Source organism: Jaculus jaculus, chromosome 10 (genome assembly GCF_020740685.1).
Source record: "Jaculus jaculus isolate mJacJac1 chromosome 10, mJacJac1.mat.Y.cur, whole genome shotgun sequence".
Lineage (NCBI taxonomy): Eukaryota > Metazoa > Chordata > Mammalia > Rodentia > Dipodidae > Jaculus > Jaculus jaculus.
In genome coordinates this window covers 61,435,127-61,462,851 of record NC_059111.1, presented here as the reverse complement: position 1 = coordinate 61,462,851, position 27,725 = coordinate 61,435,127, and the positions used below count along the sequence as shown (strand labels likewise).

Below are 27,725 nucleotides of genomic sequence, written 5' to 3'. Positions count from 1 at the left end.
GAGATAGGGTCTTGCTCTAGCCCAAGCTGGCCTAGAATTCACAATGTAGTTTCAGGCTGGCCTTAAACTCTGCTGGGATTAAAGCCATATACCACCACACTTGGTTTATGTATCTTTTGATACTTTAAACAGTACTTCCTAGGGCAATTCTAATTATCTATCTGAGGAACTAACACAGTTTTCCATAGCAAGTGTACCACACTGTGTTACCATCAGCCATGTATGAGGGTTTCAGTTTCTCTACATACTCAACATCCCATTGTTGTTTCCAGTACCCACATAAGCCAGATGCACAAGGCGGCACACGTGTGGAGTTTGTTTACAGTAGCTAGAGGCCCTGGTGCACCCTCTTTTTCACTCTCTCTCTCTCAATTTATTTATTAATTAAATTTATTTAAAATGGCCAGACATGGTGGTACATGCCTTTAATCCCAGCACTCGAGAGGCAGAGGCAGGAGGATCACAGTGAGTTTGAAGCCATCTGAAACTACACAGTGAATTCCAGGTCAGCCTGAGCTACAGCGAGACCCTACCTTGAAAAACAAAAACAAAAAAAAGAAAGAAAGCTTACTGAAGCTTAACCAAAATCAGCATTCTTATAAATTCATGAAAATCTTCCTTTACTCAGTACTTATTACTGTTAAGTGCTGTGAAGGATCTCAAGGTAATGCTGGGGCTGGAGAGATGGTTCAGAGGTTAAGGTGCTTGCCTGCAAAGCCCAATGACCCAGGTTCAATTCAATTCCATAGTACCCACATAAAGCTAGATGGACAAAGAAGCACATGTATCTGGAGTTCATTTGCAGTAGCTACAGGCCCTGGTGTGCCTATTTTTTCTCTCTCTCTGCTTGTAAATAAATAAAAAATAAAGATAATGTTGTAATCTATCTCAGCAGCCAACTTCTGCTTTTTATGGTCACTCTATTTTATATATTTAGGTAGTCTATATCAAATTTTCTATTAACAAAACCAAATATGAATGTTGGAGATAAGACCATAATTAGAGAAAATAATTTTCATTCAATCATCAGATAAACTAATACAATAAACAGGTTTGAGTTACCTGCTCAGAGCACTGTACTAGGTTTCTCCTTCTGCCTCTTAAGGAATCACTGATGTCTCACTAATTTATTTTGACTAATTTTCATTTATAAAAACTTATGAAATAATTTGTTAGCTTTCTTTTATAAGTTATAGTATGATTATTAAACTTAAGGTTAAAATCAAGTAATTATAAGTAAAGACATTGGTATTTTATTATAGTCTTAAATATTTAAGTATTCTAAATTAGAATAAATTACATTGTCTTAAAACATTATTTAAAAACTTAATGACACTTCCAACAAAAAGGGAAAAAAACAAAATGTCATTACAGTTTTAAAACAAAAATCTTCAGAATTATAGGCATAAGTTAATAAAATATTACTAGCTTAATTTCTGGATTTAAAAACAAAAGTATATGGGGCTTTAGAGATGGTTCAGTGGTTAAAAGCACTTGTGTGCAAAGCCTAATGACTTGGGTTCAATTCCCCTACTAACTATAGCCAGATGCACAAAGTGGTGCATGCATATGGAGTTTGTTTGCAGTGGCAAGAGGCCCTGGCATGCCCATTCTCTCTGCTTGCAAAGAGAAAAGAAAGAAAGAAAAGAAAGAAACCCACAGTACTTTCTTTTGGTACAATGAAATCAGGAGAGCATAGATTTTTCTATCTTTAAGTACCCTGAAAGTAATTATTTATACTGACTAGTTTTCAGTCATGTGGAACTTTGTTAGCATCTTTATTTTCAGTACTATAAAGAATTATTTATTTAACTGATGGTCTCATTGGCAGGATTCCATTTTTTCTGGAATGACAAACAAAATTAAGATTCCCACCTTGAAGTATGCAAATATGTTTTAGCTTCTTACCTTGGCACACTGCATGTGATTGCAGCCTTCATTCTTCTGTATTGGAGACTTACAGTTAGCACATGGCTTGGAGTTGGTTAACAACCAGAGACAATTGGCAGCATCCTCGTAAGCTTCACTAACTCCCACCACTTTGGGATAATAAGCAAAACATAAACATAAATAATTAAGGATACAACGGGGGTGGGGAACCACTAGACTTTGCAGGTTATCTCTCCATTTTGGTCATACATTTATTTTACTATTGAAGCCTATGGAGAAGCTTTTAGAACTGCTTCAGTTTGAATAGCATAGGTTCTATTCCAAAAGTGTTACTTTATTTTATCCTATTGTTATTTTTTTAAAGCAGGGTCTCACTGTAGGCCAGGCTAACCTTGAACTCCCTCTGTAGTCCCAGGCTGGCCTGGAGCTCATGGTGATTCTCCTGCCTCTCCCAGTACTGGGATCAAACGCTTATATGAGCCCTGGGGAACTGAACCTAGGTCCTTTAACTTTGCAAGCAAGCACCTCAACCACTAAATCATCTCTCTAGCCCCAAAAGGCACTTAACAATGGCTGAAAATGACTTATCTCAGCTTTAGTTACAAGCAGACACTTTCTAAAAGATATTAGGATAAGGGTTTAGTTACACTGTTTAAAGCAAGGGAAAAACCAGACCACTTGAATTTTAAAGTTTAGAAGGAAATTTTACTCAGTCCTTACATAAAAGCAGCATCAAAAATGCAGGGGTGCAGAGAATTAGGTCGAGTGGTCCCTGAAGTGGCTCTGTACGTGGACTAGAGGAACTGAACTCTAAGCTAAGGAAGTCTAGCAGTAGAGTGAGTCTGTTTTGCTATAGGAATCCACTTATGTTTTTATTAGCTACACACCACCACCTAGGATTGGACTGCAAAGCACTGGTTCTTAGTCCCACATAGAAAGAGAACAGCACAGCAAAGTGACCAGGCCTTTCTGGTTCTCTGTATACTGGGAGGAAGATGGCTTGATAAGGGTGCTGACGGGAAGGACTTAGATACTTTGGTGGGGACAGAAATGTACTTATGGCTAGTGTGGTCAAGGTGTGGAGGCAATGCTATAAAACCACTAAGTATATCTCACATTTAAAACATTTAATTTCTGTTTAAAAGAAGTGGCATTTCTTCTCTTTCTGGCATCAACATTATTCTTAGTTCACAGGCTCTAACATATTCTTAGGATATCATTGTCCATTGTTATAATAAATAAAGCACAAAGCTGACAAAACAAAGCAACTGTGTGGTGTGAAACAGAACATTTAACACTTGGAGGAAATGCCAGCTCCTAACTGCATTCTAGAGGAATGTATGAAAGTAAATCACATGTAAGAATTAACCAATTATTACTATACTAAAAACTACTGGACAAAATGCTTTCACTTTCAATTATCTGAACATGCTTATTCTATATATCTATTTTTTGAACATACTGCTGTGATACCTGCAGTACTATCTGTCCCCTACTGACTTCAAACTCTTATACTCCCCTTAGTTATACACCTATTACATCTCAATCTGCTTTTCTTAATAATCTAGGTATTTTTTAATTCTTTCAGTAAGCAGTGCTCCATAGCAGTGTGAGAATATAATACAATCTAAGAGTGATTAGTAGAACTAAAATGTATGCAATGGAACTTGCTAGAGCTGTGTGTGTTAACATAGGCAGGCCCCCACATATGTGTGGAAGTCACAGGACAACTTTTCCTGTTAATCTTCCTCTTCTACCTTGTTTGAAGCAGTCTCTCCTTTCATTGCACTTCTGTGTGACAGGCTAGCCAGCCCCTGAGCTTTGGGAGTCTCCTATTTCCTACTCACTCTTTCTTCTTTTCAAGATTTTATTTTTATTTATTAAGACAAAGAGAGGGAGAGAGAAAGAGTAAGAATGGGCGCACCAGGGCCTCTAGCCACTATGAACACACTCCAAACACATGTGCCACCATGTGCATCTGGCTTACATGGGACCTAGAGAATCAAACTGGGGTCCTTAGGCTTTGCAGGTATGCCCTTTAACCACAAAGCCATCTCTTCAGCTCTCCTACTGTTTCTGTCTTAGGTACACCAGGGTTACTATTGACAGCACTATAGTGTCTGGCTTTCAGTAGGTTCTAGGGATCTGAGTTAAGGTACTCACATTTGTATGGTAAGTACCTTATTCATTGAGGCATAAGCCCAGCTCCAATGCTGCTTTTAAAAACTAAATTAGCCGGGCGTGGTGGCGCACGCCTTTAATCCCAGCACTTGGGAGGCAGAGGTAGGAGGATCACCATGAGTTCGAGGCTACCCTGAGACTACATAGTTAGTTCCAGGTCAGCCTGGACCAGAGTGAGACCCTACCTCGAAAAAGCAAAAAAAAAAAAAAAAAAAAACTAAATTAAAAACAAAATTTTGCTCTAGCCTACGCTAACCTGGAATTTACTATATATTCTCAGAGTGGCCTTAAACTCATAGTGATCCTCCTAACTTTGGCTCCTCAGGGCTGGGATTAAAGGTGTGTGTCATCATGCCCAGCTCTAAAAACTAAATTTTTAAATAGCCAATTTGAATCCCATTCCATAACCATTTGTTGAATATGTACCTGCAAATTTTACATAGAAGATATAACCTACTGCTGCTCTGATTAAACACAACAGGAGCAATTCAGTGCTAAAATAAAACAACTATTTGAATCTTTATATGGACTTTATTTACTTATTTTTTACATATTCCTAATGTCTTTTCTCATTAATTCAACTGTATCAATCTTTTTAACTTTTGTCATTTGGGGACTGGAAAACTGAGCATAAGGGAGAAAACTATTTTGGGAAACTGTAACTTTAATTATGAAAATTAGGCATGTGTACTCAGAGGGCTAAGGCAGAAGAACAATGAGTTTGAAGCCAGACTGTACAATCAAATAAGAACTTGACTTCAGATGCCTGTGCTGTAGGTTTTTAATAATATTTATTTATTTATTTATTTATTTATTTATTTATTTATTTATTTATTTATTTGTGTGTGTGTGTGAGAGAGAGCCACAGAGAGAGAAAATGAATGACAGAATGAGAATGGGCATGCCAGGGCCTCTAGCTGTGTGGGTACTAGAGAACTGAACCTAGGTCTTTTGGCTTTGCAGGCAAGTCCCTTAACCACTAAGCCATCATTCCAGCCCATTGTGCTGTATTTTTAAAAATAAGATATAAGGGAATACAAAGGAATAACGTAAACCTAAAGTGGCATTCATTTACAATTTTTTAAAAATATTTTTATTTATTTGAGAGCTATAGACAGAAAAAGAGGCAGATAGAGAGAAGGAGAGAGAATGGGCATGCCAGGGCCACCAGCCACTGCAAACGAATTCCAGATGTGTGCGCCCCCTTGTGCATCTGGCTAACGTGGGTCCTGGGGAGTCAGGCCTTGAACCGGGGTTCTTAGGCTTCACAGGCAAGCGCTTAACCACTAAGCCATCTCTCCAGCCCTACAATTTTTTCTTCAGGATGTCACTCATATATTTAAGATGGTGTTTTTTTATTAGATTTGACTTGTTACTTTAAGCCTCACCCTAAATTTCATATGCTTAAGTGGCTACTCATAGTAACTTTCTGGCCCCCACCTTTGAATGTGGAGGACACACATCTCTATAGTGAGAAAACTCCTTGGTTTTTCTTGGCAACTGGGATCTTCTGTGCAGTTTGGCTTTGGCTACTTTGATAAGAATTCCCTGACAAGTATCTCCACTTAAATAATGTATAATGGCTTCTTTCCTTAAGAGTAAGTAACAACGCAACTCAGTGGACAAAATGAATATCATGGATCTAGAATGCTGAGGACTAGCCCTTGAGCAATGGAAAATTTCCTGACATAACACATCTTGAAGGTCTCATATCTGCTAGTTAAGCTCTCAGTGTAACTTTAGCTGTGTATCTACAGCATACCTCTGCCTTCTTCAGATAGGCCCAAACCCAATTCATAGCCCACAATCTTCAGGAAGATGTTGTGGCATTCCTTTTCCTCTTCACCTGAGTTAGTTGGTCTTGTTTCTATAATCATATTTACTTAACTGGACCTGTTTTTCTGTGATAGTGATTACCTGACTGCTTCCTCTAGTCTGTACTCCCTGAAAGTTGACATCATCTTTACTACATCCCTTGCTCTTAAGTGTAAATTTCCCAAGTAAATTGTTTTAACATTTTCTTTCTATCTATCTATTGATCATCATCTATCTAATATCCATCATCTACCTATTTATCCATCCACCCATCTATCTGCCTGCCTATCTATCATCTATCTACCTATCAGCTATGTAGATACTTAGTGCATGTATGTGGGTTTGTATGTAAATGTGGGTGCTTGCATGCAATGATGCACATGTGGAAGTAAGGGAACAACTTTCTCGTTGCCTCTTTTATCTTGATTTTGAGGCAAGGCTTCTCTATAGAAGCCCATCACGAGAGAGAGAGAGAGAGAGAGAGAGAGAGAGAGAGAATGGGGGGGGAGGGAGAGAGTAAGAAAGAGAGAGAGAATGGGCATACCAGGGCCTTTAGTCACTGCAAGAAACAAACTCCAGACACATGTACCCCTTGTGCATCTGGCTTACTGGGTCCTGGGGTATCGAACCTGGGTTCTTTGGTTTTGCAGGAAAACACCATAACTGCTAAGCCACCCCTGCAGCCCAACTTATGCCTTTTTTATGTGGGGAATCTGAACTCTGGTACTCAGAGTTGTGCAGCAAGTAGTTTAACTTCCAATCTCCAGCCCCCAAGTGGATTCTTCTTTTCTTTGGTTTTTCAAGGTAGTCACTCTAGTTCAGGCTGACCTGGAATTCACTATGTAGTCTTAGGGTAGCCTCGAACTCATGGTGATCCTCTTACCTCTGCCTCTCAGGTGCTGGGATTAAAGGCATGCGCCACCATGTATTCTTCTTTTTTTTTTTTTTTAATTTTTACTTATTTATTTATTTATTTATTTGAGAGTGACAGACACAGAGAGAAAGACAGATAGAGGGAGAGAGAGAGAATGGGCGCGCCAGGGCTTCCAGCCTCTGCAAACGAACTCCAGACGCATGTGCCCCCTTGTACATCTGGCTAACGTGGGACCTGGGGGACCGAGCCTCCAACGGGGTCCTTAGGCTTCACAGGCAAGCACTTAACCGCTAAGCCATCTCTCCAGCCCTATTCTTCTTCTTTTTAAACATTATTTATTTATTTATTTGAGAGTGATAAGGCAGAGAGAGAGAAAGAGGCAGATAGGTAGACAGAGAATGGGCACATCAGGGCTTCCAGCCACTGTAAGTGAACTCAAGATACATGTGCCACCTGGTGCATCTGGCTTATGTGGGTTGAGTCTCAAACTGGGGTCCTTAGGCTTCACAGGCTTAGGCTTAACTGCTAAGCCATCTCTTCAGCCCCCAAGTGGATTCTTGAACCAGATTTGTAATGCCTCAAAGTAATCCATTTATTTAAAAACTTAAAAAGATCCACATAAAATTTTCATTCATATAGTTTTTAAAGAAAATAGTTCCCACAAAGTATAGAAAAACTGATTGGCCCACTCTAGGAAGAAAAACAAGGAAAGCTTTTTTTTTCTTTTTTCTTTCTCTCCCTTTCTTTCTTTCTTTCTTTTTTTGGCATTTTCAAGGTAGGGTTTCACTCTAGCTCAGGCTGACCTGACACTGATTTTGTAGTCCCAGGCTGGCCTTGAACTTACAGTGATCCACCTACCTCTGCCTCCTGAGTGCTGGGATTAATGGTGTGTACCACCACACCAGGCTTGAACACCTCTTAAATGAAGATTTTGAGAAATATGGTCATATTATCTTTTGAATGCTATTATAAAATATGCAGTGAGCTATGTAAAATTCCTCTTACATTCTTCTGGCTTCATCTCAGTTATTTTTTGGAGCCAATTTTTCCATGTATGGCAGTCACAAGGCTCATGTGCTTCACCAAGGCACTCCCTGAGGAACAAGACAGAAAACGACATTTAAAAACATTCCTCATCAATAGGTTGGAAGTATTCTTTCAATTCTCAAGTTGACAAATTAAGGCACAGAGACAAATGACACATGAAGCATTTCAAAAGAGTATTTGAAAGTTTGATTGCAAAGCTGCATGTCTTCAGTCTACTTTTAAAACCCCCACACACTTAAACATACTAAAAAACATAGATGACCTAATATAACTCAAGTTTTACATGCATTTAAAAAAATATTTATTTATGATAAATAGATAGAGAGAATGAATGGGCACACCAGGGCTTCTAGCTACTGTAAATGAACTCCAGAAGCATGCACCATGTTGTGCATCTGACTTTACATGGGTACTGGGGAATTCAACTGGAGTCTACAGGCTGTGCAGACAAAGGCCTTAACTGCTGAGCCATCTCTATTCGTAATTTCACATGCTTTAAGAACTGCAAACCATTTATATCAATTAGGTTTTAGCTTCAATAATGCTTCAAATCCTTACTCTTTAAGATGTGTTCTCTACATAGCAGTATTGTCATTTCATTGGGGCTGGTTAGACCAGCAAAAGAGCATGCCTCACAGGACCACTGTAAAGTGTGAAACCTTTCTTTAAAAAAGAAAAATTTATTTATTTGAGAGAGAGAGAAAAAGAGTCAGATATATATAGATAGAAAGAGAATGGACATGCCAGGACCTCTAGCCACCGCAAATGAACTCCAGATGCAATGTACACCTAGTGCATCTGGCACATGTGGGCTCTGGGGAATCAAACCTGGGTCCTTAGGCTTTGCAGGCAAGCACCTTAACTTCTAAGCCATCTCTCCAACCCTAAGTCTTATTCTAATAATTCTGTTTGCTTCCCAATTCCCTGGGTAACTGCCATCACAATTAGTTACCTTTACAGATACCTTGAATATTTTGATTTAAATAACTGAAAACATCTTGGAGAAGGCATGGAGTCTGGGACTCTATGGTAGATTTGTTATATAGCCTATCAGGGGCCTCCTTCCTCCAGGTAGGTCCTATCTCCTAAAGGTTCCACAGTAGTGCCACCAGCCAGGGACCAAGTATTCAAAAACATGAGCCAAAAATACTTGAGGGACATTTTAGATTCAAGCCGTAACAGGTATATATTTAAAATAATTGAAAATAACAATTCAAATTTACATACCAATGTTCACAGAAGTATACAACAGACAAGAGAAACAACCTAAATGTTTTCACCAACACATGACTGGATAAACAAGGTGTTGTATATACACAATGTAATATACTATTAATCATAAAAAGAATGATATTCTGACACATGCTAATATATATATAATATTTATTTATATTATTATATAAATAAAAATTATACTAGTTATATTTATATATATAATATATATAAAACTATATATAACTATATATAAATATAAATATAAATATAAATATATATATATATATATATATATATATATATATATATATAAACTTCATGTTAAGTGAAATAAACCAGACAAAAATTATAGGATACCACTTATTAAATGTGTAGAGCAGGTTAATTTACAGAGAAAAAAACAGAACAATGGTTACCAGTGGCTGAATAGAGGAAGATGGGAGAATTGCTGTTTAACAGAGTCTCTATTTGGGATCATGAAAAAGTTATGAAAATGGATAGAGGTGGTTGTTCAACATAGGACTAACTAATAGAGTATTAAGAAAATAGAGGTGCAGGGCTGGAGGGATGGATTAGCAGTTTAGGCATTTGCCTACAAAGACAAAGGACCCAGTTCGATTCCCCAGACCCATGTAAGCCAGCTACACAAGGGGGCACATGTGTCTGGAGTTCGTTTGCAGTGGCTGGTGGGCCTGGCATGTTCATTCTCTCTCTCTCCCTCTTTCTCTCTGTCAAATAAATAAATAAATGTTAAAAAAAAAGTCTCAAGAAACTAGAAGTACATATTCAAATCAATTCTGTATTCCAAATATAACGGATATCTGTGATAATGTATACAAAGAGTAAGAAACATGCCACAGGTCTAGAAACACTGTTTCCATATGTGCATGAACATTCATGTGGGAAGGCAGAGTCTCATTTCTCATGATTCACTGGGGAAAAAAATAAGCCTATTGTTAATTATACCCCAAGAAAACTGGGAAAAGTCTTAAGACAGAAAAGACTACTATACATTTACAGTATCTAAAACAATAACTTATTTCTATTATGTTTACTATCCTCCCAGAGACTATATAGCATATTTAACATCTCTTCATAGATGAATCAATACTACTATACTGGCCCTGTTATCATAACACATTCTGATAGAAGGAAGAAAAAGCTCAAATGCAATCAAATATAATCTGAAAACACAGAACTCCTTTAAAAAGGTGCAACTACTTATCAGTATCACTGAGCTTGGTTTTCTGAGGTTGTGTGACATTAGATAATAACAAGTTTTCCTTCCCAGAACCTCACAGGAGGACACAGACTTGCTGCTTCCTCTGGTGCCAGCCCAATCAGCAGTATTGGCTGTGCAATATAAGAATAGTATAAAAAGGGAGACACTTTCAAATAAAGAAGCTCCAGCAAGGAATGCATAATAAAGAGATAGAAGTTGCTGTTCAATACTGTCATTGAGTACTAAGGCATCTGGGAAAAAAGCTTGTATTTCTGCAAAGTATTATAATAACTTTTACTAGATTGACAATCTGGATTAAAGATACAGTTCTCTTGACACTAGAAAGCTGCCGGACATAGAAGCTAAATTTCTTAAAGATTTGTTGTTTTTGGTCTTTAATTTTTTTTGTTTGCTTGTTTTTTTTTTTTTTTTTTTGAGGGAGGGTCTTGCTCTAGTCCAGGCTGACCTAGAATTCATTGTATAGCCTCAGGGTGGCCTTGAACTCACAGGATCCTCCTACTCGGCTTCCCAAGTGCTGGGATTAAAGGTGTGAACCACCATGCCCAGCAGTCTTTAAATTTTGAGTCAAGGTCTTGTTATCTCAGCTGGTCTCAAACATGTGATCTTCCTTCCTTAGCCATCTAGGTATTGGGAATACCAGGTACAATACCACACACAGCCCCTAAATAATTTTTTTTCACAAAATGTTTTTATTTGCATGTGTATACATGGGCATGCCAGGGCCTCTTGCCACTGCAAATGCAGTCTGGCCACATGTGCAACTTTTGCATGGCTTTATTTGGTACTAGAAAATGTAAAGTGTAAGGAATGGGATGATTCCTTTATGCAATGTAGCATAACCTTCCTGTATTTCTTTGATTCTAAATGTCTTTGTGATTACATATTATAGAATGTTTCTTGCCTAACTCCTGATCCTGTTTTTACTATAAACATCATGTGGTTATTTCCAAAAAAGCTGACACTCCAAACAGATCAGGGCTTCATCTTGATCCCGAACTCAAAGATGCAGACCTGGTGCACCAGCTTTCTTCTTTTCTTTTTACCCAGTAAAACTTTGCCTCACATTCCTGAGTCGATGGTCTTACTTGTGTGACATCTTGGAGGCTTGTCCAGGATCCACATTTCAAGACCTCCTTCCTGAATCTAGGGTGATCAGATGGGGAAGGACACCTAATCTTGGCCCAAGAACTGTATCTCCATATGTCTGCATGTTCCTGGTTTTGGAGTTGGTAGCAAACCAATGACGGGGAACTTTTGCCCAGGAATGCTGGTCCCCTCCTTTATTGGGTAAGCAACCACCGGAGGTGCTTTTTCCACTTTTTCTTTTTTTCTGGTTTTGTGTGCTTCTCCAGTCCAAGAGGGAAGTTGGACACAGCATTAATTCCCCTGGATGACGGGTCAAGGGGATGCCCTTGACCTCCTCTGGCTCTCTTTCTGGTGCAGCTGTGGTTTGACAGTGTGTGTGTTTCTGGATTAGTTTTTGTTTAACAGCGTGTCTGTTTCTGGTTCAGTTTTGGTTTGACAGCCACATGGCAGTGTCAAGGGAGCTGTTATTGTGAGCATGTTTGTGTTTGGTGTTGTGTTCATTTGTATTGTCTTCACCTTTGAAGATACGGGTCAAAATCATTCTAAATATAGTCACCTGATATTTGACAAAAATGGCAAAAATACTCATTGGAGAAAAGACAGCCTCTTTAACAAATAGTGCTGGGAAAACTGGATATGTATCTGTAGAAGGATGAAAGTAGATCCTTCTCTCTCTCCATGCATAAGAATTAAGTACAAATGGATTAAAGACCTTAATATCAGTCCTGAAACTCTGAAAAGTGCTTGAGGAAAAAGTAGGAAACCCTTCAACATATTGGTCTTTGCAAAGACTTTCTGAATATAACCCCAATTGCTCAGGCAATAAAACCACAGTTTAACCACTGGGACCAATTGAAATTACAAAGCTTTTGTACGGCAAAGGACACTGTGAATAAAGCAAAGAGGCAACCTACAGAATGGGACAAAATCTTTGCCATCTATACATCTGATAGAAGATTCATATCTAGGATGTACAAAGAACTAAAAAAACTAAATAATAAGAAAACAAAAAACCCAATTAAAAATGGGCTATGGAACTTGAGTCCTCAAAAGAAATATGGATGGCATATAACATATAAAAAAGTTTTACATACCCAGTCATCAAGGAAATGCAGATTAAAACTATGTTGAGATTCCAACTCACTCCTGTCAGATTGGCTACCATCATGAAAACAAATGACCATAAATGATGGCAAGGATGTGGAAAAAGAAGAAGCTTCTACACTGTTGGTAGGAATGCAATCTGGTCCAGGCATTGTGGAAATCAGTGTGGAAGTTCCTAAGACAGCTAAAAATAGATCTACTATATGACCTAACTGTAGCACTCCTAGGCATATATCCTAAGGACTCATCGTCTTAGACATACTTGCTAAGCCATGTTTACTGCTGCTCAATTCACAATAGCTGGGAAATGGAACCAGCCTAGATGTCCCTCAACTGAGGAGTGGATAATGAAGATGTGGCATATTTATACAACAGAGTTCTACTTAGCGGTAAAGAAAAATGAAGTTATGAAATTTTCAGGAAAATGGATGGATCAAGAAAGGACTATACTAAGTGAGGTAACCCAGGCTCAGAAAGTCAAGTGTCACATATTCCATCTCATATGTGGATCCTAGCTACAGATGATTGGACTTCTGTGTGAGTAGGACGAAAACACAGTAGCAAAGGCCAGTAACACAGAAAAGCAGAGAAAGGAAGGGAGGGGTACTTAATATAATTATATATATATGTAAGTAGAAGAATAGATTAATGGGGTGAAAAGGCCCAAGTGAGGTCAGAGGAAGAGATTGAGTAAAGGAAAGGTAGAGGAAGGGCTAATCAAAATCTAAGAGGATATAAATAAATCATATGAAAACCTACTTTTTTAGACAATGGGACACTCAGGAGCTGTAGGCTGTTACTAGAAAATTTTCATTGCCAGGGATGGGTACCTTCCAGTGAGTTGTTGGCTAGGGAGGTCACTGATGCCCCCCAAACATTACAGGCCATCGCCAAGGCCCTTGGTTTTCCACCAGGAATAGATGGTAAGACCCTGTTGCTGAAGACTCCACATACTTGGGCTGTAAGACCACTAAAAAATCCTGCTGGAACTGGGCTAATAACTTCCTCCATGTAGACCAGCTGACAGAAAGCTGGAAAAAGCCATTCGGCATGCAGTTCAATGGGAGAGACAGAAATCACCAGTGAAGATTCTCAACTGTGGACACCATGAGCCTTTTATTTGGCCAGCCAGGCCAAATGAGCCAAAGGGTACAATAGTGGCACGTCTGTCATGATGGAAACCAAGTGCCCTCTAATTGTACTGGATGCCTGCTCCCTGGCAGGGAATGCATCCCTGATACTAAAAACCTAAAACAGGGGTAGTGAGCCCTAGGGTGTAATGCCTGCTGCTGCCTGGCTAAATGTATACAATAAGCTCATCAAACTGCTCAGTAAGCAGTTCTTTTAATGTTCATACCTATATATTAATGCTATTCTCACATTTGGTAAAGAACCTACTTTCTTTTCAGATGACAGTGAACTTCAGATGACTCAGAAGGCATCACAGTGCTCAGCACCGCAATATCTCTATCACACCTTCCAAGTCTCAGGTTCTATTGTGGAAGAGGTGGCAAAAAGAATGTAAGAGCCAAAGGTAGGGTAGGACTTCTTACAATGTGCTCCCCCCGCAGACACAAAATAACAAGGTATCTCTTACGCCAAGGTTTCAAATCCTTCCACATTCAAAGTATAAAGGCTAAGGGGGAGAAGTCATGTTAGGTTTACTTATGAAGGACACAGAACGTGCTGGTGAAAAATTACAAAAGAAAAGGCTACTGTGTGCTGGGAAGGAAAATGCCCACTATCACTTCTCCCAACAGTGCATATATTCAGGCAGGTATTTCTAGAGTATGGCAACTCATTCTGTCACATGCACTTGTTATACAGACGAAATTACTACTGTCAATTTGTGTGTGCGCGTAATCATCTTTATACAACTGTTCTCAGTCTTTTTTGGGGATTAGGAAGGGGTAGAAAGGAACAAAAACAGGCCTTTTTTATTTCTCTTGTAGAGCTTTGGCTTCTTGTTGAAATAAGGGCAGCAGAAAATGTGACCATTTTGATTCATAATTTCTCCTGATAGTCAAAACCCATTTTTATTTCATTCAAATCAACTTCTTTTCCCTTAAGGTGCTATGTCCATAAAATGATGATTCTACTTACTTGTTAAATTCTCTGCTATTTTGTAAAATTTTTAAATTTTATTTATGAGAGAAAAAATATGAAAGAATGAGCACATTAGGATTTCCAACCACTGCAAATCAAATTCCAGATGCATGTGCCACCTTGTGCACCTGGCTTTATGTGGGTACTACAGAATCAAACCTCGGGCCTCTGGCTTTGCAGGCAAACACCCTAACCACTAAGCTATCTCTTCAGCCCTCTGCTATCCTTATGAACAGGAGAAAGAGCAAATAATTGCCAAATGTGACTTTACTCTGTGTAGCTCCTTTAAACAGATCCTTTAAACAGACAGAATTGAAAGCACAGTTTGAGACCTACACATACTGTCTTCAATAAGTCATGAACATTGTGAGTGTGACATTTTTGGGGCAAGAGAAAGAGTAAGCTAATATATTTGTCAAAATGCTGATCTACAAATTTATAGTTTATAGCATCATTTATGTATATGTAAGATAAACCTACTCTCACAGGCTTACATCTGGATGAAATCAAACTTATTTTTGGGATCACACAAAAGAGATGTAGAAGAATGTAACAAAATAAACATTTAAATATAGTGAAATCACTTTAAAGTATGTAAGCACTGTATTTGCTCAGTCTGATTTAGCTACCAAAGTATTAGCAATGATTTAGTTTTTTGGTGGTTGTTTTTTATTTTATTTTATTTTTTAAAAGTTTTTATTAGCATTTTCCATGATTATAAAAAAATATCCCATGGTCATTCCCTCCCTCCCCCCTCACACTGCCTCAAACAAAGTGGGAGGTGAAGACTGATACCTCAAGTTGTTCTCTAATCTTCACATGTACATGGATGCATGAATATGCCTGCATTAACACATGAACCATGTACACACACACACACACACACACAAACACACACACACCACGAAGCCTGCAGTCATTGGTTCCTAACTAGGTTTGTGCTTAATGAATATACATAAATTTGGAATTTGGTGTTTTTTTTGGGGGGGTGGTAGTATGGTGCCTCTCTCAAAGCCCTACTAAAACAAAATTTTTACTTGTTTGAGCCTAGGATAAAAAACTTGGAAAAAATTGTTTAGTAATTGTAAGTACCTGTGTTTAATAATGACTACTAAAGGCTTATATTTGATGAAGAGATATTAAACTATAAACATTTTCTAGTCTGTGGTTAGCAATTTCGTTATTGTAGATTAAATATGGGCTTTGGAATCAATACAATAGGGAATCAAATTCTATTTCTGCCATTTCCTAGCCATGTAAACCTGAAAAAAAAAGTCTGGGTATGAATTTCCTTTTGTATGAACTGGGCATAACAACAGTATTCAATTCATAGCATCATTGGAAGTACTTTTTTTTTTTTTTTTGTTTTTCGAAGTAGGGTCTCACTCTGGCTCAGGCTGACCTGGAATTCACTATGTAGTCTCAGGGTGGCCTCGAACTCATGGCGATCCTCCTACCTCTGTCTCCTGAGTCCTGGGATTAAAGGTGTGTGCCACCACGCCCGGCATGGAAGTACTCATTTTTAAAAATACAACTGGTATTAGAAAAAGAAACAACATACTTGGTATAGTGCCTGGCATACATCAAATCCAAGACAAACATGGACTATTACTATTTAAAACAGTTTTAAAATTTCTAAGAATAATGTCAAGGATACTACAATTTATAAAGGCTTGATGCAAAGAAGAAAGTCTCTTTGAAATCTGTTATAAAAGTGATGTAGCGGAATCCACTTGTCTTTTACTAACCAGCAGAAGAGGTGTCCTTTTCCACAGTCCACAGCAGGGGCGCTCAGCAGTGGAAAGCTAAGTGTGTCAGACCCAGATGAACTCGACCCTTGTTTTGTTAGTCTGACTGCTCTCTCACAGCCAGCAGTAGGACACCATTTGATGGCAGGATTATTTTCAACAAAAGCCTGTTCATAATAATAGTAAAGAAAAAAAAAAAAGAAAAGAAAGAAATCATTTCAGTTGTAAATTCTAATATAAGGTGGTCTTCCACAGCAATTATAGGCAAATAAAGAAGTTGGAATAAAACATAAGGAGCTGTCAGTCTCAAAAAATATTGAAAATGGCCTTGGAAAGTATTAGAAAAAAATTTAAAACAGGAGATTAGCAATTACTTTAGCAACGGCATGATTTTCAAAACATTTTGTAAAATTTATTTTTATTTATTTGAAAGAGACAGTTATAGAGAGAAAGAGACAGAGAAAGAATATATGAATGAATGGATGCACCAGGGCCTCCAGTCACTGCAAACAAATTCCAGACATGTGCACCACCTTGTTCATCTGTCTTATATGAGTCCTGGTGAATTGAACCTGGGTCCTTTGGCTTTGCAGGTAAGTGCTTTAACTGCTAAGCCATGTCACTAAAACTTGTTTTCTTTAATCTAAAAACCAGGTAGATGATGATAAAGTAAGAATTTAATTATTTACACAAACATGTGTAACAAAAATGTTTTGTCATAATATGTGTTGCTCTTCAGAAGAAATATAATTTTAAGTAAACTCATATATGTAACTATTAATTATATTAAAATAGTAACTTTCTAAAAGGTACCTTAATAATACATAAATTAATTGTAATGGTGCTTTCCTTTTTATATTAAAAAAATTTCAAAGTATTTTGTTTATGTATTTGAGAGAGAGGGGCAGATAGAGGACATAATGGGTGCACCAGAGCCTCTAGCCACTATAAACACATGCCAGACACATGCTACCTTGTGCATCTGGCTTTACATGGGTACTGGGGAATCGAACTCAGGTCCTTAGGCTTTGTAGGCAAGTGCCTTAACTGCTGAGCCATCTCTCCAGCCCTGTAATAATGCTTTCTAAATTAAAGAAGTAGGATTTTTTTTGAGCCCATTCATTACAGTTTAGAATAAGAAAGATATTCACAAAGTAAATGAAATATAACAGCATTTTGATCAGTTATAAAAGTGAGATAGACAAATTAGTAAAAAGTTCTGAGCAGTAACTTTTTTTGGGGGGGAGTGGCCAATACTTTAGTATTTTGTCTTTTATGCTTACAAAAATGCTCTGGCTCAAAATTTTAATTAATGCTGCCATTCCTCCATGCACCTTTTCTGAAAATCAAAGTTAGAGGCCATTATCACATAAAATGGAAATAATGTCTGGCATAGTGGCATACACCTTTAATCCCAGCACTTGGGAGGCAGAGGTAGGAGGAACACTGTGAATTTGAAGCCATCCTGAGACTACAAAGTGAATTCCAGGTCAGCCTGGGCTAGTGTAAAACCCTACCTCAAAAAACAAAAAAAAAAAAACAACAAAAAATATTGCCAGGGGTATAGTTCACTGGCAAAATATTTAGCTTGCATACACAAAATCCTGAATTTGATCTTCAGTACTATAAAACAAAGTAACTGTTAACTTCTAATAAAATAAAAATGCTCAAAATGCAGTAACTAGCAGCATACCTTAATATCAAACTGCAAGTATCGTTTGTCCATCTCCTTAGAAACTACACTTTCTATGATGTCCACAGGCACAAGTTGAAAGCATTCATATGCAGGGCAAAAAATGTTATGAGCTTCACCTTCTTGAATTTTTAAATTCAAAAACCTATCATTTGATATAAATAAAAAGAATAAGGATATAAGTTATTTGTGCATTCTAAGGATTTTTTTTCTTTATGATGGCTTTTCTATTAGACTGTAACAGCAACAGGCTAAAAGCATATAGATCAGTGTTATCTGCTTAGCATGCACCACACCTTGGGTTTATTCCCTAATCCTTACTACCCCTGAAAAGTTACACATGGTGGCATACACCTGTAACCCTACATTTAGGAGGCTGAGGCAGGAGGCCTCCAAATCTGAAACCAGCTTGTCCTACAGAGTGAAGCCCTGTCTCGAAAAACCTAAATCCTCAAACCAAACAAAACCAAGCAGTCAAAATAACAAAGACAAAACAACATCATTAAAACTCCCTAAAATCAATTATAGTATCAGCTATAAACACACAGTACCAGCTCAGGCACTCACCATATATACATGTGTATATGTATTTTGTTTCTGTTTTTTTTAATATTTATTTTTTAATTTTTTTAATATTTATTTTGCAAGCAGAGGGAGAGACAGACAGAAGAGACTGAGGGCTGAAGAGATTGCTTAGTGGTTAAGGCACTTGCCTTCAAAGCCTAAGGACCTGGGTTTGACTCCAAAGTACCCATGTAAGACAGATGCACATGGTGGCACATGCATCTGGAGTTTGCAGTGGCTAGAAGAGAGCAAATGGGTGTACCAGGGCCTCCAGACACTGTAAACAAACTGGGTACTGGGAAATAGAACTTGGATCCTTAGGCTTTGCAGACAAGTGCCCTAACTGCTAAGCCATCTTTCCAGCTCCTGTTTTGTTTTATCCTCTGTAAAAATCTGATTTTTTCCCCCTGAGATGGGGTCTCACTCTAGTCCAGGCTGACCTGGAATTTACTATGTAGTTTCAGGCTGGCTTTGAACTCACAGCAATCTTCCTACCTCTGCCTCCTGAGTGCTGGGATTAAAGATGTGTGCAACCACGCTGGCTCCTCTTTCCTTCCTTCCTTCCTTCCTTCCTTCCTTCCTTCCTTCCTTCCTTCCTTCCTTCCTTCCTTCCTTCCTTCTTTCCTTCTTTCTTTTTAAGTCTATCATAGAAATATTTTCCTTTTAGCTGTGAATGGGTTACCTGGCAAGTTGGATATAGTTTGTTGTAATACTTACCGTTCTATGTTAAAATGCATAGATTGCTTAGACCACTACTAAATTTATCAGTGTTGACTTAATTGTCCCCACGGAATTAAATGACAGAACTGAGAAAGCTTCAATGAAGATAAGATCATTTTCCCATTAGTCACATTACCAGTTTTCCTCAGGATCCAATTTTCCACTAAATTTATGAGTGGAATATATAATTGATGGGTGGAGAAGATGAATCTGGGACAAAGTGTGCCTACATTTTTACCTTACAGATCAGCTACAGAGAAGCCTACTGTAGTTAGACTCTGCTTATTGCAAAGCTTATTAAGTAATTCTGTGTGTCCTGTTCTAAACATTTTATATAATATATCACTTAATAAACCAATAATACACATGAACTACTTATTATGAATGTTTTAGAAATTAGAAACTAAGGCACACACAGATTACCACTTATCTAAATTAACAAATGAAGAATCACAGAATCTCAATTCACAACCCAGAAGCCTAACATATCTAGAATTTGAGCATTGACCTTTGATATTGGGAAGGATGTTCTAGTCTGGAAAAATGATAATTCCCTTTTGATTAAGTCCTTGGCACAGATGCCTCTAAGCATCAGCTGGATTGATAAGATAAGATAGTTGGGAAGAATAAAATAGCTTGAAGGTTTTTTTTTTGAGGCAAGCCTAACAGACTGCTTTTTTTATGGGGTGGGGGGAAGAATTGGTGTGCCAGGGCCACAGCCACTGAAATTGAACTCCAGAACTTGTGCAACACCTTGTGCACATTTGACCTTGCATACTTAAATCACTGTGCATCTAGCTTATATGGGACCTGGAGAGTTAAACATGAGTTCTTAAGCTTTGCAGGCAAGCATCTTAATAGGTAAGCCACCTCTGTAGCCTTTAAAAAAAAAAATTTGAGGATTTTTAAAAACTTTTTTTTTTTTTTTTTGAGTTAGGGTCTCACTGTAGTTCAGGCTGACCTCAAATTCATGGCAATCCTTGTACCTCTGCCTCCTGAGTGCTGGGATTAAAGATGTGTGCCACCATTCCTGGCCTAAAAAAACTACTTGTTATTTTAAGCCAAGTTTTTTTTTTCCTATATGCTGCTAGAATGATTGCAATTAATTAAAAAAATAATTTTAATCAACATATGAATCCATCCCACTTTCTTTCTTTCTTGACTGGTGTTTGTTTTGACAAAAGTTGGCATGGATAGAGTGAAGAATGCTAGGTAGGCTGGAACAATACTAAAGGAAGCAATAATTAGATATGTCACATTTGAATATTGCCATAAACTTTTCATGGCTAGTCCATGATAAGTAAGGGAGAGAGTTTCTGAGGTATGAATTAGGAAGGTAAATGATGTTGAAAACAATTCAAATAATTTCTGGGCTAGCTCAGTTTTCAGATACAAACCAAATCCAGCAGCTGCAAACTTTGTAAAGACCAGGTAATACTTTCTCAAACAGTAGAGTTAACACTTTTAAGATAAATAACTAGGCTATAGCTTTTTCTCCTCTGGAACTGGATCAAAGATTGCTTTAAATTGTGAGCTTTCACTCTTGCCAAAGAGTTTGTTATAGTATCAGCTAGGCTGACTTGATCCTATTAGGCTAAGAGTAAGTAAAGTTTAGTCTACCCCCCCCCAAAAAAAACCCCCACAAAACAAACATTCTGATTTTGAGAAGCACTAATTTGTTCCTAACAAATGAAATCTTGCTTTACATTGTTGTGAAAAATATGAAGATAACCCAAATGAAACCAGAATGATAGATCAGTAGGTAGCCTACTGATTTGGGGGTAGAAAAATGGGCATAGAAGGATTATAGAAGCAGAAAGAGAAAGGAGGGACTCAAAGGGAAATGTATAAAATTTTGAGGGTGAGGAATTATATTCGTTATATATTCATTGTGGTGATAGCTTCATGGTGAATACATATATCAAAGTTTATAAAATTATTTATTTTATAAATAGTTGTCAACCATACCCCATCAAAAGTATTAAAAGAGTAAAAACAACAACAAACAAACAAACAAACACACAACCCCAGAAATTTGTTCTGGTTCTTTCCTTGCTCTCTCTCTGGGGTATTCCTCAGGTATCTATACTTGACACACTGTACTCCATGAAAAATGTAGTTTGAAAACTTCATTTTAAAGATTTCCTTAGATACTTCTAATATACTTTGCTTAAATCATCAAACAAGAGTTTTATGTATCTTCAGAGATAATAAGCTATTACCTTGTTTATTATACTCATCTATTTTTTTTTTTTTTTTTTTTTTTAGGTAGAGTCTCGCTCTAGCCCAGGCTGACCTGGAATTCACTATGTAGTCTCAGGGTGGCCTTGAACTCATGGCAATCCTCCTACCTCTGCCTCCTGAATGCTGGGATTAAAGGCGTACACCACCACACCCGGCTTCATCTACATTGTTTACAAATCTCTAAGTGTAAGCACAAAGAAAAGTTCATGCATAATGAGAAGCAAAATAAAATTTCCATTTGCAATATGTAACCAATCTCTAGCAGAGGCACTTAAATGAGAAAATTTAAGTATTCACATTTTTACAAATTTTCAGGTTGTTTGCCACAAAATTTCCAAGCAAGCACAAAGACAAATGTTTAAAATTTTTAGTATAAACACAGAAACTGATTCTTTTTGTGTGTGTGCATGTATACGGTAATGGATTGTATGTATGTATGCAGGTGGCCATTAGAAGTTAACACCAAGTGTCTTCCTCAATCACTTTTCACTTTATTTTCTGCCATAGTGTTTCAGTGAACCTGGAGCTCACTAATTTGGCTGGACAAGCTAGCTAACAAACCTTAGAGATCTTCTTGTCTCTGCCTCCCCAGTGTTAAGATTACAAGCTTGTTCAGCTGCATGAGGCTTTTTTTGGTATGGATGCTAAAGATCCAAACTCAGATCCTCAGACTTGTACAGCAATACTTTACTGAGCCCTTTCCCCAGACCCATGATTTCTGACATTTAGGTGTACATATTAATAAAATTTAGACATATTTTCCTTGATCCCAAATAGGAAAAATAAAAACACTTTTTGTAGTTGCAAAGTATGCGTTTCAATGTAACTCAGAAGCCAAATAATTATTACCATTAAATATTTAAAGCAACCAATTTTATTATCAAATCAGAGTAGTATCACGGAGTAAAAGAAAATAAGCTGTTCCAATACTCACGACTCCCAACATCCTCTACAAAAGTCATGTCCACAGGGCATATCCACTGGATCTTCAAACACAGAAATACCACACATACAAATGTCACACTGGAGATGCAGAAGAAAAGTGATTTAAACAGGGATATCCTCTGGAGAGAAAACAATTCATGAATTTTGTTCAGTAGTTTAAATTTAAAATACTTTTGTTTATTTATTTGTAAGCAGAGAAAGTGAGAGGGAAAAAGGGAGGGAGGAGAGAGACAGAGAGAGAAAATGAGCATGCCAGGGCCTCCAGCCTCTGCAAATGAACTCCAAATGCATGTGCCACTGTGCAGCTGGCTTTACATGGGTAGTGGGGAATCAAACCCAGGTCCTTAGGCTCTGTAGGCTTGTGCCTTAACCAATGAGCTGTCTCTCCAGCCCCCCCAGTTTGCCAGGCCTTGCAGTTGCAAGCCCGTGCCTTAACCACAGAACAATCTCTCCAGCCCAGTAGTTTAAATTTTGAAAGTCAAACGTTCCAAAATTAAAAGGGCTTACCTTTGAAAAAGGCTACAGTGATTAAAAAAACAAAAACAAAAAACCCCAAAATACTACTGTAGCATTTACATGTTTTCAAGAAAAAACCCAACTCTTAAGTTTTAAATTTACCTATTAACCAACCTCTGTGCATTTGAAAAAGTACAAGAAACAAATCATTATAATCTACTCAAATCAAGGTCAAATTGCATAACACAAAGTAACCACTTCAATATCCTGTCCTGCATCTTATGCTTACCCTGGAAAATCTGTAACAGCAGAAAAGTTATGTTTTGAGCACAGTAATTCAGAGCATTAAGAGTAGCAACTTTAGCTGGGAATGTGGGCCAGTGGTAGAGTGCTTGTCAAGTATAGGTAAAGACCCAAGTTCAAGTCTCAGAATCAGCCCTCTCCCTCCCCTCAAATGGTTGTAAATTAAGCCTTTGTAAGCAAGAAACCAGATATAAAACTACCATATCTTCTCAACAGTGACTTATCAGAAGCAATCTTTATAATGTTCTAGATACAAATTATGTCAATAAATTCTGAGTGGCTAAACCATTCAAGAAACATCAAATTTTCCTACATAAATTGCCAAGGTTGTGTCAGTTTATCCCTCCAAGGGCAATACTGTTACTTATTGAGGGAATATTTATTATAAAAGTACAACTAGACAACAGACCCCAGAATCTTTACTAAAACAAGTATGTTTATCAACATATGCTGTCAATTAAAAAAACTAGCTTTTAAGACTATTAAAAATGTTTTATATTTGTAGTTTAAAGTGCCTGCCACAAATTCAATTTTTTTTTACCATTTCAGAATATTGTGTTTAAATATATTGAAGAATTTAGTTAAAAAGAGAGAAAAAGAGAGAGAATGGTTTCCTCAAAATATTTTGTTTTAAAATGAGAAATCTTTTGTTTTTCAACTTACAATTCAGAGATCACAGAAATAGTCTGTGGTATAAGAGGTTACCCAACATGAAAATAATTGAACTTTTAAAGACAGGTAGAAAATTCAATTATAAAAACACCAGGCAGTCCCTAAAACATTATTAAATAATTTAAAGGCAAGGTATAAGAAACATGGTAAATACTAAGCCATACCAAAGTAGTATCTAAGTCCCCAGGAGATAAACTGATTTCATCTGGAGAGGTGACAGAAGAGCGAGTGGTTCTTGGAGTTCTTGGAGAAGGCAGTGTGTCCCAGGCATTGTACCCGCTTGGCGGTGGAGTTGGCATCTGAACACCTGATCGTTGGCAGCAGTTCTCGGGGTTGGACATCCAAGCTTCAAGTAATTTCTCCCTGTCCCAATCTTTAGGAAAAAAATGAATGGATATCTTTCAAAACCCAGAGACTACGGTCATGTTTTGAAAGCTATGTAATAGCAGGATAAATGAAGACATAGGTTACTTAAGAAAAAAAACAGTAGTATTTAATACATGTAGTAACTACAAATGCCTGTCTAAATGTACTGGAAATAACCACATGATATTAGAAAAAAAACAGGATGGGAGTTAAACCATAAATTACAATTTACATATGACAATTACAGTCATAAAAGTTTAAAAAAAAAAAAAAAAAGGAACTTGTAAACAGATCTGTTGGTCAGTTAAGGGAAGCACCACCTGGGGGGTTCCAGGTAAGCCTGTGACCAGGAGTTCAGCTTATCTTTTTGAAGAGTTTGCTCAACAATGCAGGCCCCAGGAAATACTATTCATCCCTACAGAGCCTTTTGCTTATCTATTATCCCCATCTGCTTAAACAAGTGTTTCATTCTATTCCTTTTAAGAGCTCCTACAAGGAAGTGACTTCTATTTTTCTCTAAGCTAAGTATAAAGACATGTAGAGAACTATAATATTTTGTTCACTTTACAGTATATTCATCCTAATAAATTTTATAACTCAAATACATAAGACTGTGCAAAATTTCCACACAAAATTCTTTTTAGCCATATTAGTCAATGTTTTTGCCAGTTTTTATAGGACAGAAATGCATGAGACTTGAAATGCAGCTAGAGGACATACATTTTCAGCTGATAGCATCACAAACACAAAGGCACAGAGTATAACTGGGAAATTTTAAGAGAGTTCTGTAAAGTTGCAGAAGTATATTGTTGGTTTGGGTAGATGGAAATACAATGGGAAATTATGTTCAGATTACAAACCAGAAGCAAAGATAAACAAGCAAACAAAGAACCCCCTTCATCTGAGTACATTTCAGGAAATGCTGTCAGACAGGCAGTGTTTGGAGAAGTCATTACTTTGACTAAGATTATGGCCAATGCAATACTCATTCTCTTGCCATCTTGTAAGCTGTCCTGCAAATTCTGTATATTTAAAATACTGCACAAGGAACATCAAATTTCTACCTGTATGATAACTTCATATGTACATATAAAATAAGCACTAGTACAGAAAGAGCTGATGGTACTCCTCAAATATATATTGACATAAAGTGTAACAAATCTAATTTTTTTCTTTTTTTGAGGCAAGTCTACCAGACTTGTCTTTTTAATTAATTAATTTTTTATTTTTTTTACAATAGTAAATTTTATTCTAAGCATATCTTGCCACCATAAGAAACCATTCATGATGGTGACATTCAGAAAATTGTATGGATCCCTGTGAGCAGATGCCTCTGTATGTATGTAGGTCCCATATCTACTAGTCTTGTGCTCATTTGTATTAAAGGAGCCTGAACTCATAGGATAATCCTCAGTTGTAGTTCTTCCAGCAGGTTGGTAAGACCCCGAGGGCAATGTCCCATTGTGGTCTTATTTCATATACTGGATGTTAGTTGAATTAAAATTCTGTTTTATAAAACTCGGCCTTATTAAAATTTACATACATGAATATTCATGTATTTAACAAGGGCACAGGTCATTTTGTTTTAGCAGACACATGCATTTGTGCAACTAGCACCAATTCATGACCCAGGCCATTCCCACTGACCCGTAGGGTCCTCTAGTCTAGTACTCTCTGAGCCTTCCCCCACCCATCTGCTTTCTGGTGCTCCTGTGTCTGTTCTGAGTTGTACAGTGGGATCCTGCAGGCTGTTAATTTCTTTTTTGATTAAAAAAATATTTATTTATTTATTTGACAGAGAAAGTGAATGGGCATGCCAGGGCCTGCAGCTACTGCAAACAAATTCCAGATGTGTGTGCCCCCTTGTGCATCTGGCTAAGGTGGGTCCTAGGGAAATGAACCTGGGTCCTTTGGCTTTGCAGGAAAACATGTTAACTGCTAAGCCATCCCCCTAGCCCACGCTGTTAAATTTTTTTATTTTTATTTATTTATTTATTTTTATGAGAGAAAGACAGAGGGAGGGAAGGAGGAAGAGAACTGGGGTGGCAGAGCTTTCAGCCAATGTAATAGAATTCTGGACATGTGTGCCATCTTGTGTGCATGTGTGACCTTGTGCGTGCATCACCTTGTGTGTCTGGCTTCTGTGGGATTGGCAAGTCAAAAATGGGTCCTTAGACTTCACAGGCAAGTACCTTATCCACTAAGCCATTTCTCCAGCCCCAACTCTACTTATTTTATCAGCCATTTCAACATGAAAAGGCAATTCTTCATTTGAATAATCATTTACAGAAGAACTATTAGAGATGAAAGTAATAAGTAAACGTTTTACTCAAGAGGCTGAGGTAGGAGGACTGCCATGAGTTCAAGGCCACCCTAAGACTACAAGTGAATTCCAGGTCAGCCTGTGCTAGAGTGAAACCCTACTTTGAAAAACAAAAATAAAAATATAAGTAAATGTATTATTTTTTCATTCAGGTACTCCTCATATTAATCATTTTTTAACCTGATTACTCTTAGTTCTGATGGCATAATATATTATGATGATATAAAAGCTGAATGATATTTAAGATGTGATACTGATATGTACAAAAAGATACCAATTACTTTTGGTAGCTACAGAGACTTGCAGATTTATTAGTAAAATTAATCTGCCCTATTTTTATGACATGCCATCAATTTCAGGTGAGGGTAATAGGCAGGTTACTTAACCTGTTTATGACTCGGGTTCTTGTGGGTTTTTGTTGTTGTTGTTGTTTTGTTTTTGAGGTAGGGTTTCGCTACAGCCAAGGCTGATCTGGAATTCACTATGTAGTCTCCGGGTGGACTTGAACTCACAAGTGAGGCATGTAAAATTGGAGTATAAATAATACTACTGATATAGATTGAAATGTGGGGCTAGAGAAATGGCTTAGTGATTAAAGCACTTGCCTACAAAACCAAAGGATCCTAGTTCAACTCTCCAGGACCCATGTAAGCCAGATGCACAAGGGGCACATGCATCTGGAGTTTTTTTGCAGTGGCCGGAGGCCCTTGTGTGCCCATTCTTTCTCTCTCCTTCTTTCTCCCAAATAAATAAATAATTTTTTTTTTAAAAAATAGATTGAAATACTGAAAAATTATAATCACAAATGATGACAGAACATTTAATTAAAATATCTGCTTTGGATCTTTTGTTCTTATTTACAAAGTCAGAGTGGTTTGTTGTTTGTTGGTTGGTTTTTCTCTGGATTTATATATAAGCCTTTTAGACCTTATCCTAAGATAAACTACTTTCTGGTATAAAATTTCTGTTGGAGACCAGGAGATGAGCCTTGAACAGACCTTTGCCCTGAGATAACCTCTGTCCTGAGCAATTTCTGCCCTGAGCCACTTCTGACCTTTCCTCATCCCCCCACCCTGCCATACCTAACTGATTCCATCCCCCCACCCCGCCACACCTAACTAATTAACACC

The 27,725-nt window shown here is 37.5% G+C and overlaps 1 protein-coding gene across 4 annotated transcripts in view; it reads right to left on the bottom strand.

Annotated features, from left to right (window-relative positions):
• The window catches only part of Ankib1 (ankyrin repeat and IBR domain containing 1), a 190,980-nt gene that overhangs the window by 19,548 nt on the left and 143,707 nt on the right, over positions 1-27,725 (bottom strand). For all 4 annotated transcript variants that reach the window (XM_045160276.1, XM_045160278.1, XM_045160277.1 and 1 more), the window contains 6 exons: positions 24,071-24,279; positions 22,465-22,553; positions 18,003-18,147; positions 16,310-16,476; positions 7,766-7,854; positions 1,909-2,039 (listed from right to left, as the gene is read on the bottom strand). In XM_045160276.1, coding sequence (XP_045016211.1) covers positions 1,909-2,039; positions 7,766-7,854; positions 16,310-16,476; positions 18,003-18,147; positions 22,465-22,553; positions 24,071-24,279 — 830 coding nt within the window. The remainder of the gene's footprint in view (positions 1-1,908; positions 2,040-7,765; positions 7,855-16,309; positions 16,477-18,002; positions 18,148-22,464; positions 22,554-24,070; positions 24,280-27,725) is intronic.